The 13,950-nt window shown below is 61.8% G+C and overlaps 2 protein-coding genes across 3 annotated transcripts in view; both read right to left on the bottom strand.

The window, feature by feature from the left end:
- The window catches only part of MYO15B (myosin XVB), a 28,402-nt gene extending 21,847 nt beyond the window's left edge, over positions 1 to 6,555 (bottom strand). The window contains 14 exon segments of the mRNA XM_088027256.1: positions 646 to 778; positions 854 to 912; positions 1,003 to 1,116; positions 1,846 to 2,001; positions 2,146 to 2,259; positions 2,446 to 2,574; positions 2,666 to 2,773; positions 3,037 to 3,133; positions 3,475 to 3,549; positions 3,743 to 3,852; positions 4,066 to 4,129; positions 4,508 to 5,157; positions 5,159 to 5,247; positions 5,250 to 6,555. Coding sequence (XP_087883382.1) covers positions 646 to 778; positions 854 to 912; positions 1,003 to 1,116; positions 1,846 to 2,001; positions 2,146 to 2,259; positions 2,446 to 2,574; positions 2,666 to 2,773; positions 3,037 to 3,133; positions 3,475 to 3,549; positions 3,743 to 3,852; positions 4,066 to 4,129; positions 4,508 to 5,157; positions 5,159 to 5,247; positions 5,250 to 6,555 — 3,204 coding nt within the window.
- A 4,220-nt stretch (positions 6,556 to 10,775) lies between these two features.
- LLGL2 (LLGL scribble cell polarity complex component 2) overlaps positions 10,776 to 13,950 on the bottom strand; it is a 32,668-nt gene continuing 29,493 nt past the window's right edge. Inside the window, exons 18-26 of one of the 2 annotated variants that reach the window (XM_028112810.2) lie at positions 13,720 to 13,836; positions 13,464 to 13,630; positions 12,717 to 12,981; positions 12,358 to 12,505; positions 12,022 to 12,050; positions 11,737 to 11,784; positions 11,496 to 11,538; positions 11,309 to 11,370; positions 10,776 to 11,109 (exon numbers count right to left, since the gene is read on the bottom strand). In XM_028112810.2, the coding sequence (XP_027968611.1) occupies positions 11,102 to 11,109; positions 11,309 to 11,370; positions 11,496 to 11,538; positions 11,737 to 11,784; positions 12,022 to 12,050; positions 12,358 to 12,505; positions 12,717 to 12,981; positions 13,464 to 13,630; positions 13,720 to 13,836 (887 nt within the window). In that variant the 3' untranslated portion in view covers positions 10,776 to 11,101. The remainder of the gene's footprint in view (positions 11,110 to 11,308; positions 11,371 to 11,495; positions 11,539 to 11,736; positions 11,785 to 12,021; positions 12,051 to 12,357; positions 12,506 to 12,716; positions 12,982 to 13,463; positions 13,631 to 13,719; positions 13,837 to 13,950) is intronic. The other variant, XM_028112811.2, reaches the window with a different exon arrangement.

The raw sequence follows: 13,950 nt of genomic DNA on the forward strand, positions 1-13,950 counted from the left end.
CCTCTGCGTCCCCCAGCATGTTACTCACAAGCCCAGCAGAGCCCGCACTCCATGCGGCTTTGTACAGAGAGCTTTGACATGCTCTAAAGCACACACACAGAGTGCACGTGCGCACGCACACACACACTTGCCACCGTCATCCCCTCCCCGCTCAGAGAGGATATACTTACCAGGGGCAGGCTGGGGAAGAGAGAGCAGGGGACAGTGAACAGTGCCCATCCGGGAACAAGGGGGCAGGCCACCTTCTCTTGCTCAGGCCCCCTCCTCCCTTCCCTGAGGAGGTGGGATCTTCTAGAAAGGGGTTGAAGAGCTTATGAAAACTCAGGGCCATTCAGGGGACTGTCCCCTTTCCTGTTCCTCTTGGGGCATGGGAGGGGAGGCTGTGGGCTGATCTAGCCTAGGGCCTCTGTCTTCCGCTGCCTTAGAGGCTTCTGTGAGGCTCTGTAAGGTCAAGCAGGACAGAACTCTCCAGAGGCGATGTCAGGGCTGGACAGAGCGGGGCAGAAAGTCTACCCCTGCGGAGTGTGCGCTGTCTCAGGGCTAGGCAGGCAAGCGCTCACGAGCGCCCCCCTCAGGCAGCGCTGACCCCAGACATGATCAGGGTGAGGTGGGCCACCCGTCCCAGGCCCTGCCCTATGGGGCGACCTCAAAGCCGTAGACGTCCACGACAGTGACGGTGTCCACGCTCTCTCCCTCCCCGGGAGCTGCCAGCTTCGCATTGCTCCTTGTCAGAAGCCAGGTGAAAAGCCGGGAATACAGGGCCTTGGCCAGGGCGTCCCTGTGGGCAGGGTGAGTGAGCCTGTGCCGTAGAGTGCCAGGCCCGGCCGCGGCTCCCTCCTGCCCCCAGGGCCACCTGGCATCAATGGCGCTTTCCACCGGCAGAGACCTGCAGACCCAGCCATACGGTGTCTCCTGGGGGGCGGAGAGGAGGTAGGTGCGCGTGGAACAACAGGCCCGAGGCCCATGTGGGTGGCCCCGCCCCCTGAGGAGCCCAGCACTCACCGTGACCCTCCTGGTGACAGCCCCCTGTAGGCGCTCAGGTGGCACCAGCAGCAGCAGGGCTGCCGTGTGGATCTCAGCCCAGCTGGACACGGCAGCCACCTCCCGGGACTCCCGCTGGACAGAGAAGGGAGGGGGCGGGGAGATCTCTGCTGGGGATCGGCCACATCCCAAAGCGGGGTGCAGAGGAGGCAGGGCCTCGCTGCCCCGGGGAGCTGCCCTGTTGCCCCAAGTTCGATCTCGGTGGGTGGGAGCCGACTCTGCAGCCCGGGGGCCCTGAGTTCGAGTCCTAATTATCTCTTCACTAGCTGGCCGCCTCTGGCAAGAGTCTTTCCCTCTCTGAGCCCCCACTGTCTCATTGATTTTTAAGCAGGCTCCATGCCCAGCGTGGAGCCCAATGCAGGGCTTGAGCTCATGACCCTGAGATCAAGACCTGAGCTGAGATCAAGAGTGAGACAGTTAACTGACTGAGCTGCCCTGGTGCCCCTCCACTGTCTCATTGTTCAAGGGGAAACAACAACCCTAAAGTTAGTTGTGGTGAGGACGGAATTAGGAAACATACAGAAAGTGATTCACACAGTGCCAGGGACATAATAGCTGCTCACTTAGTGCAGGTCTCCCCTGTAGGGGCGGTAGCTTAGCGGAACCTGCGCTGGCATAGATGATCCAGACCTGTTTTCTCACCTATATGACAAGAATCTGCCTGCTCTCCAGGGCCGCTGTGAGGCCCTGGGGTAGCCCAGGGCTTGGTAATCTACCTACAAGTGTTTGGTATCTTTGCCGCCCTGATTATGCAAACAAGCCACTGCTGATCCAGCGTCCACACCGGCCACAGCAGGGGCCCACCTCGGAAGAAGAGAAGCAAATGTTGCCCAGGTGCAGGATGGCGGCCAGCACAGCCCAGGCAGCGGTCACCTCCTCGGGGCCCATGACCTGCAGGGCCTTCCGCAGTCCTTCGAAGTCCCGGGCATCATCCTTGCCCTGGAGACTGCAGGCCTGGCCCTGCAGAGTACAACGGGGGTGAGGGGACAGGGCCCGGCCACCCAGAGCTCCCCTCTACTCTGGCCACTCCTCAGACCCCCGTGCCAAGACCTTTCCCTGGGCAAGCCCTGGCACCCGGCGCCGAGCAGGCCTTCCTTCCCCCACCTGGTTGAGGTAGTAGTAGGTCTCTGGTCCCTGTAAGGAGAACCGCTCCCGTTCCGCAGGGTCTAGCCCCGCCAGCAACTCGTAAAAAACATGGAAGCTCCGCTCAGCCTGGGCCTTGGGGGAGAAGGACTGGCTCAGGGGGAGCAGGGTCTGGTCCTGTGCCTCAGGGGAGCAAGGACAAGGCCTGGGAAAGGCAGGGATGGGGGGCTTAGCGACCACAACCCCCACAGTGGTCCCTCCCCCTTTCCCATTCTGGGAGCTAGAGAGAGGGGAGCCTCGGTGGGGGGGGGGAGGTCTTACCTGAAACACCACCCTTGAGGTCTCAAGCAGATAATGTGACACAGAGGCTCCCACGATGACCCCGCTGTGGGCACAGGAAAGTGGGTGGGGGTGCCTGCAACCTAGGGGCGCTGCTCAGAATGGGACACACTAGGGGCCGGACCCAAGGGCAGCAGCCTCGGGTTCCCAGTAAAGGGAACTGATCATGAGTGTCCCCTGTGCCCGTCAGGACCCCCGTCACTCACTGCTGCAGGCGGAGGCAGAAGACCTGGCCGAAGCGGCTGGCGTTGGCATTGAGGACTGTCTTGGCGTGGCCAAAGCTGCTGAGTATGAGCAGCACACCATCCAGCTGTTTGGGGGAGGAGCATTCAAGTACCCCTGCGATGGTGGTGGAATCCACTGATCAGCCATCCCAGCTGAGGACACGCTGTGCCTGGGGGTTGTGCTCTTCCACGGAGAAGGGCAGTCCCACCACACCTCACCCTGCCCCACGGCAGGCAAGGCCTGGGGCTGCCCCCAAGGAGAAGCCAGACGCCTGGAGACCACCCTCCGGGCCGAAAGGAGAAGAATGGTCCCTCTTGGATCCCCGGGAAAGGGCCAGCGGCTCCTCACTTGACATCTTCGGTCCCTTGCGTGTTCCTGCTCCAGGCTGCTTAGGAACTGCACGATCTTTTGGGCAGCTTCTGTCTTCCCTGAGCCACTGTGCCCACTGCAGGAGGGAGGGGCTGACAGGGTCTCCAGGAAGGGGCACATAGGACACCCCACAGAGCCCAGGAAGTGGGGTATGCCCGCCTGGAAGTGATACCCACCCCCCGCACCCCAGAAACATGGAGAGATAGACCCAGGGCATGGAGACCAAAGAGAAAGAAGTCTCCAAGATGCCACATTCCAGGGGCACGTGGATGACTTTAGCCAAGAGCACAGCCCTTACAAAGTCCAGCGCTGCTGCCCAGCAGTGGACCAGACAAGCAGCTTCAAATGCAGACACCGTGGCCCCTGCCTCCCAGTCCTCAGAGTGGCCTGTGGATTCCGCGGGGCACCACCACTCACCCGAGGAGAATGCATGTGCCCTGCCCAGTGCTCCGAGACCGGCTATAGGCCGATACCACGATGGCCAAGATGTGTCTGAGGGAGGAGAGAAGGAAGCAAATGAGGAGGTTACCAGAGATGGGCTTCTGGGCCCTCCCAGGTGTAGGCAGGACCCTCAGTCCCCAGGATCTCGGTCAGTGGGACGTGCTGGGGCTTAGCCACCCGGGGGGGGGGGTGGTGGTGGTGGTGGTGGTGGTGAGCAGAGGGCTGGTAGGGCTAAGTCACGTACGGGGTGGTGTTAGGGGCCTTCTTGGGGTGGTAGCTGGCCAGGACCTCAGCTGAGAAGAGAGGCAGGGGCCGGCGGGGGTTCGGAGAGAGCAGAAGAGGCCCTCCAAAGGTCTGGGGAAACACAGAGGAAGCAGGAGCTACAGACGGAGTGGGGCTCTGGTGCTCAGCCCCGCCCCGGGCCCCCACTCTGCAGGTCCCCAGCAAGGGTTCAGCACCCAGCCCAGGGAGGAGAGGGAAGGAGAACTTCTAGAAGTGCCAGAGGGCCCTCAGATCCCAGGGGACAGGGAATCCCAGCCCCTCAACCCTCCCCAGGTGCCCCCATACGTAGATTCGGCCCAGATGAAACCTCTTCTTGAGGCACTGCAGAACAGAGCTGTTACACACTGGTCTGTGGGGACAGCAGGAGAGCGGGGCAGGGAATCAGGGGCAGAAGGAGGTCCTGGGTTAGCACGGCCACTGGCTGTAGAGATACTTTGGGCAAAGTCATGCACCCTCTCTGAGCCCTAAGCATAACACAGGGTGCGGCTGCTAAGCGAGTTACCCACTCCATGGGGGCTGCAAGCACCACCAGGCCGCTGACCCGAGGGAAGCTTTGTGCCAGTTAGGGAAACAAGTCCCAGGCGGCGCGCCTGATTTTCACGCCTCACCTGCCTCTTCCAGCCAGACCTTTGGTTAAAAAGTACAATCCCTTCTAAGGATACAATTTATAAAAATGGAGGTAGGATGGGGCCCAGACAAGACAGATCTGGAACTGCCCCCTGCTCACCGCAGCCGAGCCAGGTCCTCCGTGTCTTCCAGGCCTTCCCCAAGGCTCCTGCCTTCAGCGCCCAGTAAGGGCGGCCCCTCCACGCCCAGCCCCAGGCTCAGCTCCAGGTTCTCCTCCGCCTCATCCTCTGGCTCCCACCGCTCCCTCGGGGACCCGCAGGGCCCGGGGCCTCTCTCCCACGGCAGACGGGTCTCCAAGGTGAGTCGGGGCAGCAGCGCGTCGGTGCCAAGCCCGGGGTCCTCGCGGGGTTCTGAGCTCTGAGCCCAGGGGACCAGAGCCTCTGCCCCCAAGGTCTCGGGCTCTGCTTCGCTTCTGGAGCCGCTCTCGTCGAGCGGGGGCTCGTCGTGGGGAGTAGGGCCGAGAAGAGAGCCTCGGCGGGGCCCGGCCACACTTTCTCCACTCGCCCCGCGCCCCTCACTGTCCCCCGAAGCTCCTGCACAAGGCCAAGCGTGCCCCTCCCCGGGTGAGGCGTATGTGGACGCTTCCTCTGAGCTCCGACTGCTCGACGCCCTCCCAGTCCTGTGGATCCTGGGGAACACGACCGCAAACTTGGGATCCGGAGTCGAGTCCTCATCCTCAGAAGGGTTTCCGGGAGCTGAGCTCTTCGCAAACTGTGGGGAGCTCGAGTCGCCGCTAGGGGGAGCCCTGGGCCGTCCCCCCCAGTCCCGCTTCGCCCGCCAGGCACAGCACTTGCCGGCGCCGCAGGCCGGGCCCGCGACCCCGCCCCGCCCCCCCCGCGGCCCCGCCCCCCGGCCCTCGCCGGCCGGCCGCCGCCGCTGCAGCCGCAGCCAGTGCAGGAGACCCAGGGCGCGCACCACGCGCAGGAGCCTCTCCTTAAGGCCCGCGCGGCGGGGAGCCGGAGCCGCGGCCTGGGGAGCCGGGCTTGGCGGGGCTTTCGCGCGGAGCCTGCGAAGCGCCACGAGGGCGGCCAGCGGCGCTGGGTTTCCGGGCTCGTCCTTCTGTCCAGCCCCAGATTCGTTCTCGCCCGCCGCCACTTGCACCTTCCCCACCATCTTTCCGACCTGGCGGCGCCGAGTCCCGGCAGCCGAGGCCGAGGCTCTTCCAGGCTCGTCGCCCTGCGGCTCAGCCTCCGGCCGCACCTCATTGTCTGAGTCCCGGGCCGGCCCGGGGTCCCCGGGAGCCCGCGAGCTCCGGGGTGCGCACATGGGGCTTCCCTCGAGGGGGGTGGAGGCCTTGGCTTTTTTGCCCGGCTCAGTCTCTTCGGCTTCAGTGGTCCGGCTCGCCGTTCCTGGGGCTGCCCTTGGGCCCCCTCCAGGCCTGGGCCCCTGCAGGCTCGACTCCGTGCCTGTCCCGGAATCCTCGCTCTCTCCCCGGGGTCCCACCCCCGACGACCCTTCCCGGCTCCGGGGCTCAGGGCTGTCCCCGCCGTCGCTGCTCAGACCGTCGCTGCTGGGGCACTCTCCGTGTTCCTGAGCTGGCTCCGACCCGGTTTGGGGGTCTCCCGAGCCCGTGTCCGTTTGCCCCGGCTTGGGCCGCAGCTCCGGGGCTCCACTGCTCTGGCTGTCGCTCTCCTGGGCCTAGCGGGCTTCGCTATCCTGGCAAGAGCTGCCCCCGTCTCCACCCGACGCGTCCCCGTCGAGGCACCGGGTCTCTCGGCAGCCGTGCCCAGCCGGGGGTCTCCGCCCTTTTCCTCTCTTCCTGCGGCGGCAGAGCTCGCCGGTCCTCCCTTCTCCGGGGAGACTCTCTTCCTCCAGGCGCCCGCTACGGCCGTCCCGGTGCTTAGACGCGGGCCCCCGACACTGCGCGCTGCCTGGACCCCGCTGGGCCTCCGGTGGCTGCCCAGCCCCTGGCCGTCTGCAGCAGCCGTTCTGCTCTGCGGTGGGCTTCCGGCGGCCACCAGGGGTCCCGTGGCTTCCCGAAGTGGCGGGCTCCAAGACTGGTCTGGCCCTGTGGGCCTTACCGCGACCCTGTCTGCGTTCCCGGCTAGGCGCGCCGTCTGCGCGGGCCAACCTGGACTCCTGCTCCTCAGAGGCCGGCCTCCCGGGTCCGTCCTGGCGCTGGGGCGCTCTGCCCTTGCTCCCGCCCATGGCGGGCTCAGTGAAGAGGGGCTTCCCGGCGTCTCTGTCCTCTCCGGAAGATCTGGCAGCCCCTGGCGCCCTCAGCCCTTGGCAGCGCCCACACCGGTTCTTGCCCTGGCGGGGCGTACAGGCTCAGTCTACCCCCCGGGGGCTCCAGCTTTACCCATGAACATTAATAATGCAGGTGGCTGCAGGTTCTGACCCCCTAGGCCAACAAAGGAAGGGAGGCCGCCCAAGAAAGAGGAGACGCTTCAGCAGCGGACAAAGGCTGAGGACAGGGCAACCGTGCTGCCTGGGAGTGGCTGCCCGCAAGGTCAGCCTGGCACCCCGCCAAACTGAGGACCCACATGCTCTGCTCCTGTCTCACTGCTTGCCCAGTGGAGGGGGGCTCCTTCAAAGAACCTGTCTGGACCACCATCCTGGGAGCTCTAAGGCTCACCCACTCCTTCCTTAGTTCTCTTGGACTCAATGTCAGTAAACAACTAACATTTCAGGGCTTATGTGCCGGGCACTGAACACTTCACTCTGGAGTCATTTAATTCTTTTTTTAAATATATTTTTAAAATTTTTATTTATTTGACAGAGAGACAGCGAGAGAGGGAACACAAGCAGGGGGAGTGGGAGAGGGAGAAGCAGGCTTCCCGCGGAGCAGGGAGCCCCACACGAGGCTTGACCCCGGGACCCTGGGATCTTGACCTGAGCTGAAGGCAGAGGCTTAATGACTGAGCCACCCAGCCGCCCTGGAGTCATTGAATTCTTGAAAGCGCACTAAGAGGTGGTACCCTAAGGATTCCCAGTTTATGGCCGATACAACTGAGGCACACAGCTGAGTGTCACAGGGAGTGTGAGAAATGAGATGCCAACCCAGGCAGTCTGGCTCCCAAGGCCCTCTGGAGCATAGGTGTGAGGGACTGTCACCAGCAGCAAGCTTGACTTGCTCCGGCTCATTACAATGTATCCTGCAAGCTCTTGGGCCAACAGCTCGGAGCTCCTCTCCAGGCTCTTGCCTCCTTGGTGCCCTCCTCCACTCCGGGTTGATCCAGGCCAGGTCTTGTAGCTCACTCAGTCCTGTGGGTGTGGCAAGCCTCAGGTCTCTTCCCAAGCAGCCTTACATTCAAATCTCCCCAAACCCTAGGAAAGGGGTAAGATCTACAGATGGGGAATCAGCTCAGGGGATAAGTGGCTTAAGGACACACAGCTAGTAGGTGAGGAACTGGGCACCAAACCCAGCTCCCTGGACCCTGAGTACCAGCTGTTATGCTCCGTGGAGCTTCTGCTGGGAACTGGCTTTGGAACCAGGCAGCCTTGGTTTCCAACCACCAGCCCCCCTCCCGCCAGCCCACCTCCTGGCTGTGTGACCTCCAGCAGCCTCCAGGGAACTCCCTGGACAAAGGACAAGAGCGGGGGAGAGGGGACCACCCCCCACCTCTCCACCAAGCCCAGCCCTCGCCTCTGGCTCCTACTTGCGGCACGCATTCCTTCACCTGCTTTGCCCCTCCATTCTGTGTGAGTCCTCCTCCGACCATGCTCCTTCCTCCCTCCCTCCGGGCCCTCCCACCAGCCACAGTAACTTTCACCTCCCTTGCTAGGGTGTTAACGTGCTGTGCGATTTTACAGACTCTCATTTAATCCTTACCACCCTCTGAGGTAGGCCCTATTATTATGCCCTGTTTTATAGATGAGTAAACTAAAGCACAAGGGTGACATCATCTACCCAAGGTCACACAGTGGGTTATAGGCAAAGCCAGTGTTTGAGGACTGGGTCTGCCTGCCTGACTTCCAAGTCTAAGTGAGCACCAAGTCTCCACCTGTCAATGCTGAAGACCCTCAGATCCGAGTCTCCAGATTACGTGTCCAGCTGCCTGTGGAACATCAGCAAGGGCCTTAGAGTCAGTGGTGACCTCTGCCACTTTCTCACCTTCTGGCAGAGGTCCTGTCAACTCAGCCTCTCAGTGTCTCCACCGTGCCGCTACCAGCACCTCTCCCGGGACGGAAGCTGCAGGGACCTCCAGCTCCTTTCTCCGTGCCGGCCCAGCTTCCATTAATCCACTTTCTAGACCACGCCAAACCCTTCCGCTTGTGCTCACCTATCAATAAAAATTGTTGATCTCACTCTCCCGATTAGGAGAAGGTTTTTTAGAACCAAAATAGGCAAGCCACCAACACTAGCTAGTATTTCATAGCACGGAGTACTTAAGGCAAAGCTCATCTTCAACGAGCGCGGATGTAAATCCATTTTCAGAGTCTGGGTATTTTCAGATGTGTGTGTGTGGTGGTGGTTGGCTTCTGTTCAGTCTGGTTAGCTGGGTCATTGCTGTGGCCCTGAGGCTCTCTCTGCCCTGGAGGTGCTTGGTGCTGCCATTTTCTTCTGCTTTCTTGGTGCTTGTGTTATTACCATGGTCTTCAATTCTTGGTTTCTTGGCAGGAAACTTCATGTCACTTGTCCATTTGTGTGAGTTAAGTTATCTAACTGGATAAAACAAGCAGTAAGTCCCTCTAAACTTAGGTGGTTTGAAAACCACACGAGTCCCCATAGCTGTGTGTGTGTGTGTGTGTGTGTGTGTGTGTGTGTGTGTGTGTGTGTGTCCAGCTTTCTGGGGTGTGATGTTCTCACTCCTTCCTTGGCACCCACTTTTGGTGCATAACCCTCTGACCTACAATACTGAGGACCCAGTGTCAACCCAAGGTATAAACAGCAGAGCTTAATTTCTTTTATGATAAAAATAAAGATCCTGTGCATCAAGCTGAAACATATTCTCCCTGACCCCATCAGGACCCCGTGAACCTTGGGGACTCCCGTGAACCTCACAACAGATCCCGAGGGGATACGGTTATCATTCCATTCCCCAGAAGAAAGCAGGACGCAGAGCAGGTGGGCAGTTTGCCTGAGGTCACACGAGTGGAACCTGCTGGGATTTAAATCACAGTGGTCTTTGGAAGCATACATTTCATAAAGAAACTTCCCTGCTTCAAGCCCCTTGGAGGCTTCCAGTGTCTCAGGATCAAGTCCAGGCTTTCCGACTCCCCTCCTGTCTGTAGCTTTGTGTTTTGATCTACCCAGCCTCCCTTCTCCATGACTTCTGGGACTGCTGTGTCCCTCTTCCCTTTGGGGAACTGTTCCTCTGCATTCCTTGTGGCTTTGGGGGCTCCTACCTCAGTGAGCACCACCGCCACTTCTAAGGAGAACATGGGGGGCTAGAGTGGCCCAAGTTACACAACCCAGAGACTCTTGAGCTGCACATGCTTGACTGGAGGGCGGTGGGGTATGATGCTCCCCCAGTGCATCCATCCTGGGCCCTGGACCTTGGCTCCTCCTCTGCCCTGTGTGCCGATCCAGGTCCTTCCAACAGGCCAAGTGGGCTCCTGTGCCACATAGCATTGCCCCCGCCCTCCAGGCTCCAGGGGCTCCAGGCCTGGCCCCGGCCACGTGGTGGTCTTGTTTTCAGCACACTTCCTGCCAACTCCCCTCCGCTCTTGGCCCGTTCCCGCAGCAAGCAGGCCGGTTCCTTGAGTGCTACCAGCCCCTCTATCTGTGCAGAACGGCCCACCTAGCCCACCGTGGTCATGTCCCTGTCCCAGCTTGGCGTCACCTCCCCTGGCGTCTCTCACAGGCCCCTGGATTGCCTGCATCCTCAGGCGTCCTGCCCTCGTTAGGGCGGTGAGCCCCACAGGGCAGGGACCACATTGTCTTGGCCGCCTCTGACCCCGTGTGCCCGGCATATAGTAGGTGCTCAACAAAGACAGGTGAATGAAGTAGAATCAAGTAGACTAAACTCCTGGTTTGTAAGGACCAGAACAGCAGTCTGATCTAGCCCCTCATCTGAGAGTAAGACCTTTCACCTCTGGGCACGGCCTCAGCAGCGGCTCACGGTCCTTCCCTGAAGTCTGGAAGAAGCCACCAGGTCTGAGATAACTGTGTCTTCCCTTTCTGACAGCAAGGAAAGGCCAAAGGGGACTCCCTTGGTCCCAACCCAGGGATGCAGTCATGCGGACACGTGATAACCGTTAACTCTTGCCATTCGTTCCCAAACACAGAGGTGTTAGTGTTCAGACACAACCAAGCACGGTTTGCTCTGACTCAAATGGCTTACAAAAGGGAGCCTCTGGACCACCGGCCTGGTCCAGCAACAGCACCCCAGGGGCAAAGGCAAGGGACCGGCTAACAATCATTTCCTTTTCCGCAGAAACTCTCTCCACAATTAAAAAGATTAGTCATTGGACCAGCTTGGTGAAGAGGTAATAAGGTGTTTATTACAAACTTTTTCACCCAGAGGCAGTTAAAATTTATAACTTAAAACCCAGCCCACTACAAAAAGGGGAGGGAGTCAAAACTGTGCAACACTGACAAAGAACCAAGACAGACAAGGCCCAGGAGGGGCAGCCCCGGGGCCCCGGGGTCCCGCCTCTCCCGAGGCCAAGAGCAGCAGCGGGGCGGACACGGGGTCGGCTCCAGCCCCTGGCGCAGCCCAGGGCACGGTCCTCGCAGGCAGGGCTGGGCCCCCGGGAGAGCCCTCAGTAGTGTGTGTTCGTCGCGCAGCCTGCACTCACGACCTGCTCACTCCGCTGCGGAACGGGAGAGAACAACGGCTCAGGAGCCTCCTGGGCAGGCCAGCAGCCTCCATCGCCGGCTCGGGGCCCAGACACCGAGGTTTTCAGGACCCCCAGGGGCCTGTGTGGGCGCCCTCTCCTATCCCTCCGTGTCAGGGGGCATGCCCTCCCAGCTGCCCCCAGCCCTGCAGCAGTGCCCAGAGCCCCTACCTACCTCCCCCATTGCTAAGGCTGTACCCCACGGCCATTCGCTGAGAACGCCAATTGCCATAGCTTCTGCATGGGCAAAGACAGGGCAGTCACCATCCATGGGGACCTCGGGGAGGCCAGACAAGGACCCTCATTCCCAGAGAGCTCCTGGCACCTCAGGGCCCACCCTGCAGGCCCGAGCAGTGACTCACCCTCGGTCTCCCTCCAGCGTGCTCTGGATCTCCTTCAGGACCCCTGCAGGAGTGGGCAACAGACGCGTGGTGAAGCCAGCAGAGGCTGGGCCAGACACAAATGTTTCTCCCCCTTCTCCTGGTGGGGTGTCGGACGGGTCTGCCCCCCTCATGGTAATGGCCCTCAGTTCTACGCCGGCCTTCTAAGTCTCCCTTGGGACACATCCCTCATGCCAGCCCACCAACCCCTGCCCCAACTCACTCTCGTCATTGAGCAGAGCATGCTCCATCACTGGGCCGGGCCTTCTCTCTGGAAGACACAGGCCAAGTCAGGCAAGCCCTGGGGCCTCCTGTCCCAGCTCCCTCTTTCCTGGAGTGGGAGCGCCAGAGCCCAGAGCTCAGGACTGGAAGGGATGCCGTTTCTACTCAGCCGCACACTACCTGCGGGCCTGGGGTTCCTTTCCCTCCCCTTCGGTCTGCGTCTGGACCCAAGTATCACAATGCCTCTGTCCCCCCACACCCCTGGCCACAGGGAAGCCCATCTTACCCTCTCCATCACTCTGGCTCCCTGAGTTCCTGTGAGGAGAGAGACGGTGAGGACTGGAGAGTGGGGCGGGGGCCGGGGGGGGGGGTTTGGTGGCCTAGGCTCCCCATTCTGGCTCAGAAAGCCCTGATCCCATGAAGAATGAGGTCAACTGACCAGGCTCAGGGTGGTGAACCAAGCCCTGCAGGGGGTGGCAGCTTGTGCAGGAGGGGCCCACGAAGTGGGGGTGGCGAGCCAGAGCCAGGAGGGTGGTCTTAGCTCACCGGGGAGGGGGTCTCTGGCCTGCCCCCGGTGGGCACCTCAGGGAGGCACCCTGAGGCCACCTGGCCTTTTACTGACCTGGCTCGGCCCAAGGCCTTCTCAGGGCCTGATCCGTTGCGGGGGCGGCTGTGGCTCTTGGTCAAATCCACCAGACACCGGGGTTCAACCAGCCACTTGGTGGAGAGAGAGAAGCGCTCAAACTCTGAGGGTGAGATCAGGTAGAAACCTGGGCGGGCAGGAGGAGAGGTGCGGCAGGTGAGGCCAGCCCCTGGCTCCTGCGCTCGGCAGCTGCCGACGGGACTCCCCTCCCAGGAGGCACGAGGGGCCGGGGCCTCCCTTGCAGTCCTCCGCTGAGGTCCGTGCCGCCTGGCTGCCCGTCTCCGCAGCCCCCGGCAGACCCGCCCGCAGAGGTCCCACCGCGCCTGCCCCGTGCCCACCTTGGCCGTATTTGGTGAAGACGCAAGAGGCAATGCCGCTGACATCCTCCCGGCGGATGCAGCTGTATCGCACCTGGGGCTTGAGCAGGGGCAGCGAGACCACCTGCACGTCACCCAGGTTGGTGAGGACGGCCAGGTGATGCTCCCCGTAGTCCTCGGCTCGACAGCTGCTGAAGTGGGCCACGCTGACCCGCCGCACCCGCGAGCCCTCTAGAGCTGTCAGCTTCAGCTTCAGCTTGGCACTCACCTTGGGCAGCGTGAACACCTGGGGGCAAGGGCATGGCTCGCAGCCCGGCCCGACCACGGCTCGCAGCGCTCTGTCCAGCCAAGCGAGGATTTCTGGCTTCCCTGCCCGGTGCTCCTGCACCGGGCTCCCTGGCAGATTGCCCCCGCCACGCTTCCCAGCGAAGTCGGCTCCGTCTCTGTGGCCGCCCCCTCCCCCCCCCCCCAAGCTCAGCCACGCAACCACTGCACTTAGACTGCAAGGAGGCCAGGGCTCCTTATTGCCACGCCTGCGCTTTCTGTCCCTCCCATAGTCACAGGTCCGGCTTCAGCGGTTCCTGTGCTGACCCGGGGGCCCAGGGGCTCCACCTTCTCCTTCTCTGTGCCTCAGTGGGCCTCCCTGGCACACATCAACTGCAGATACAACTTCAAGGGGAATCCCAGCCCCTGTCATTTGTGCCCAGGATCTGAGCTCCCCAGATGTCCCCGGGATTTCCAGGGGCCCCGCCTCCACCCAAGCAACACCTTGAACTGCTCCTCTGACACCACTAGCAGCTGGTGGCTTCCCTGCATGTCCGGGCTCTTTGACAGGTCATGTGCCACTTCCAGGGGCTCAGGAAGGGGAACGCTATGTCCGTCCAGCACCAGGATGCCCACCACGGGCGCTCGGTGCATCAGCTGGATCTCCTTGGCTACGAGGCAAGAGGCAAGTGGTGGGTGATGGGCGGAGGACAAGGCTAGAGATACAGCCCCCCCCAAACCCAGGCAGATGAGCACTCACCCTGCTCTGCCCGCACGGGCTCATCCATTCTCCGCTCGGCGGGGGGCACGCGCAGGGCGAAGGCGTAGACGGTACCCCCATTGGTGCCAGCCCACAGCGAGGGGCAGTGGCGGGAGCCTGCCGGGAGGCGAAGGTTTATATCTAACCCACGGTTCTGAGGGTCGGGTGGAGGCAGATGACCTGGCCTTACGTCCTGGCCTTGCCACGACCTGTGTGACTCCAAGGTCAAGT

Source organism: Eumetopias jubatus, unplaced genomic scaffold, assembly GCF_037043125.1.
Source record: "Eumetopias jubatus isolate StellerSeaLion01/CBP00866 unplaced genomic scaffold, mEumJub1_p1.0 scaffold_10, whole genome shotgun sequence".
NCBI lineage: Eukaryota > Metazoa > Chordata > Mammalia > Carnivora > Otariidae > Eumetopias > Eumetopias jubatus.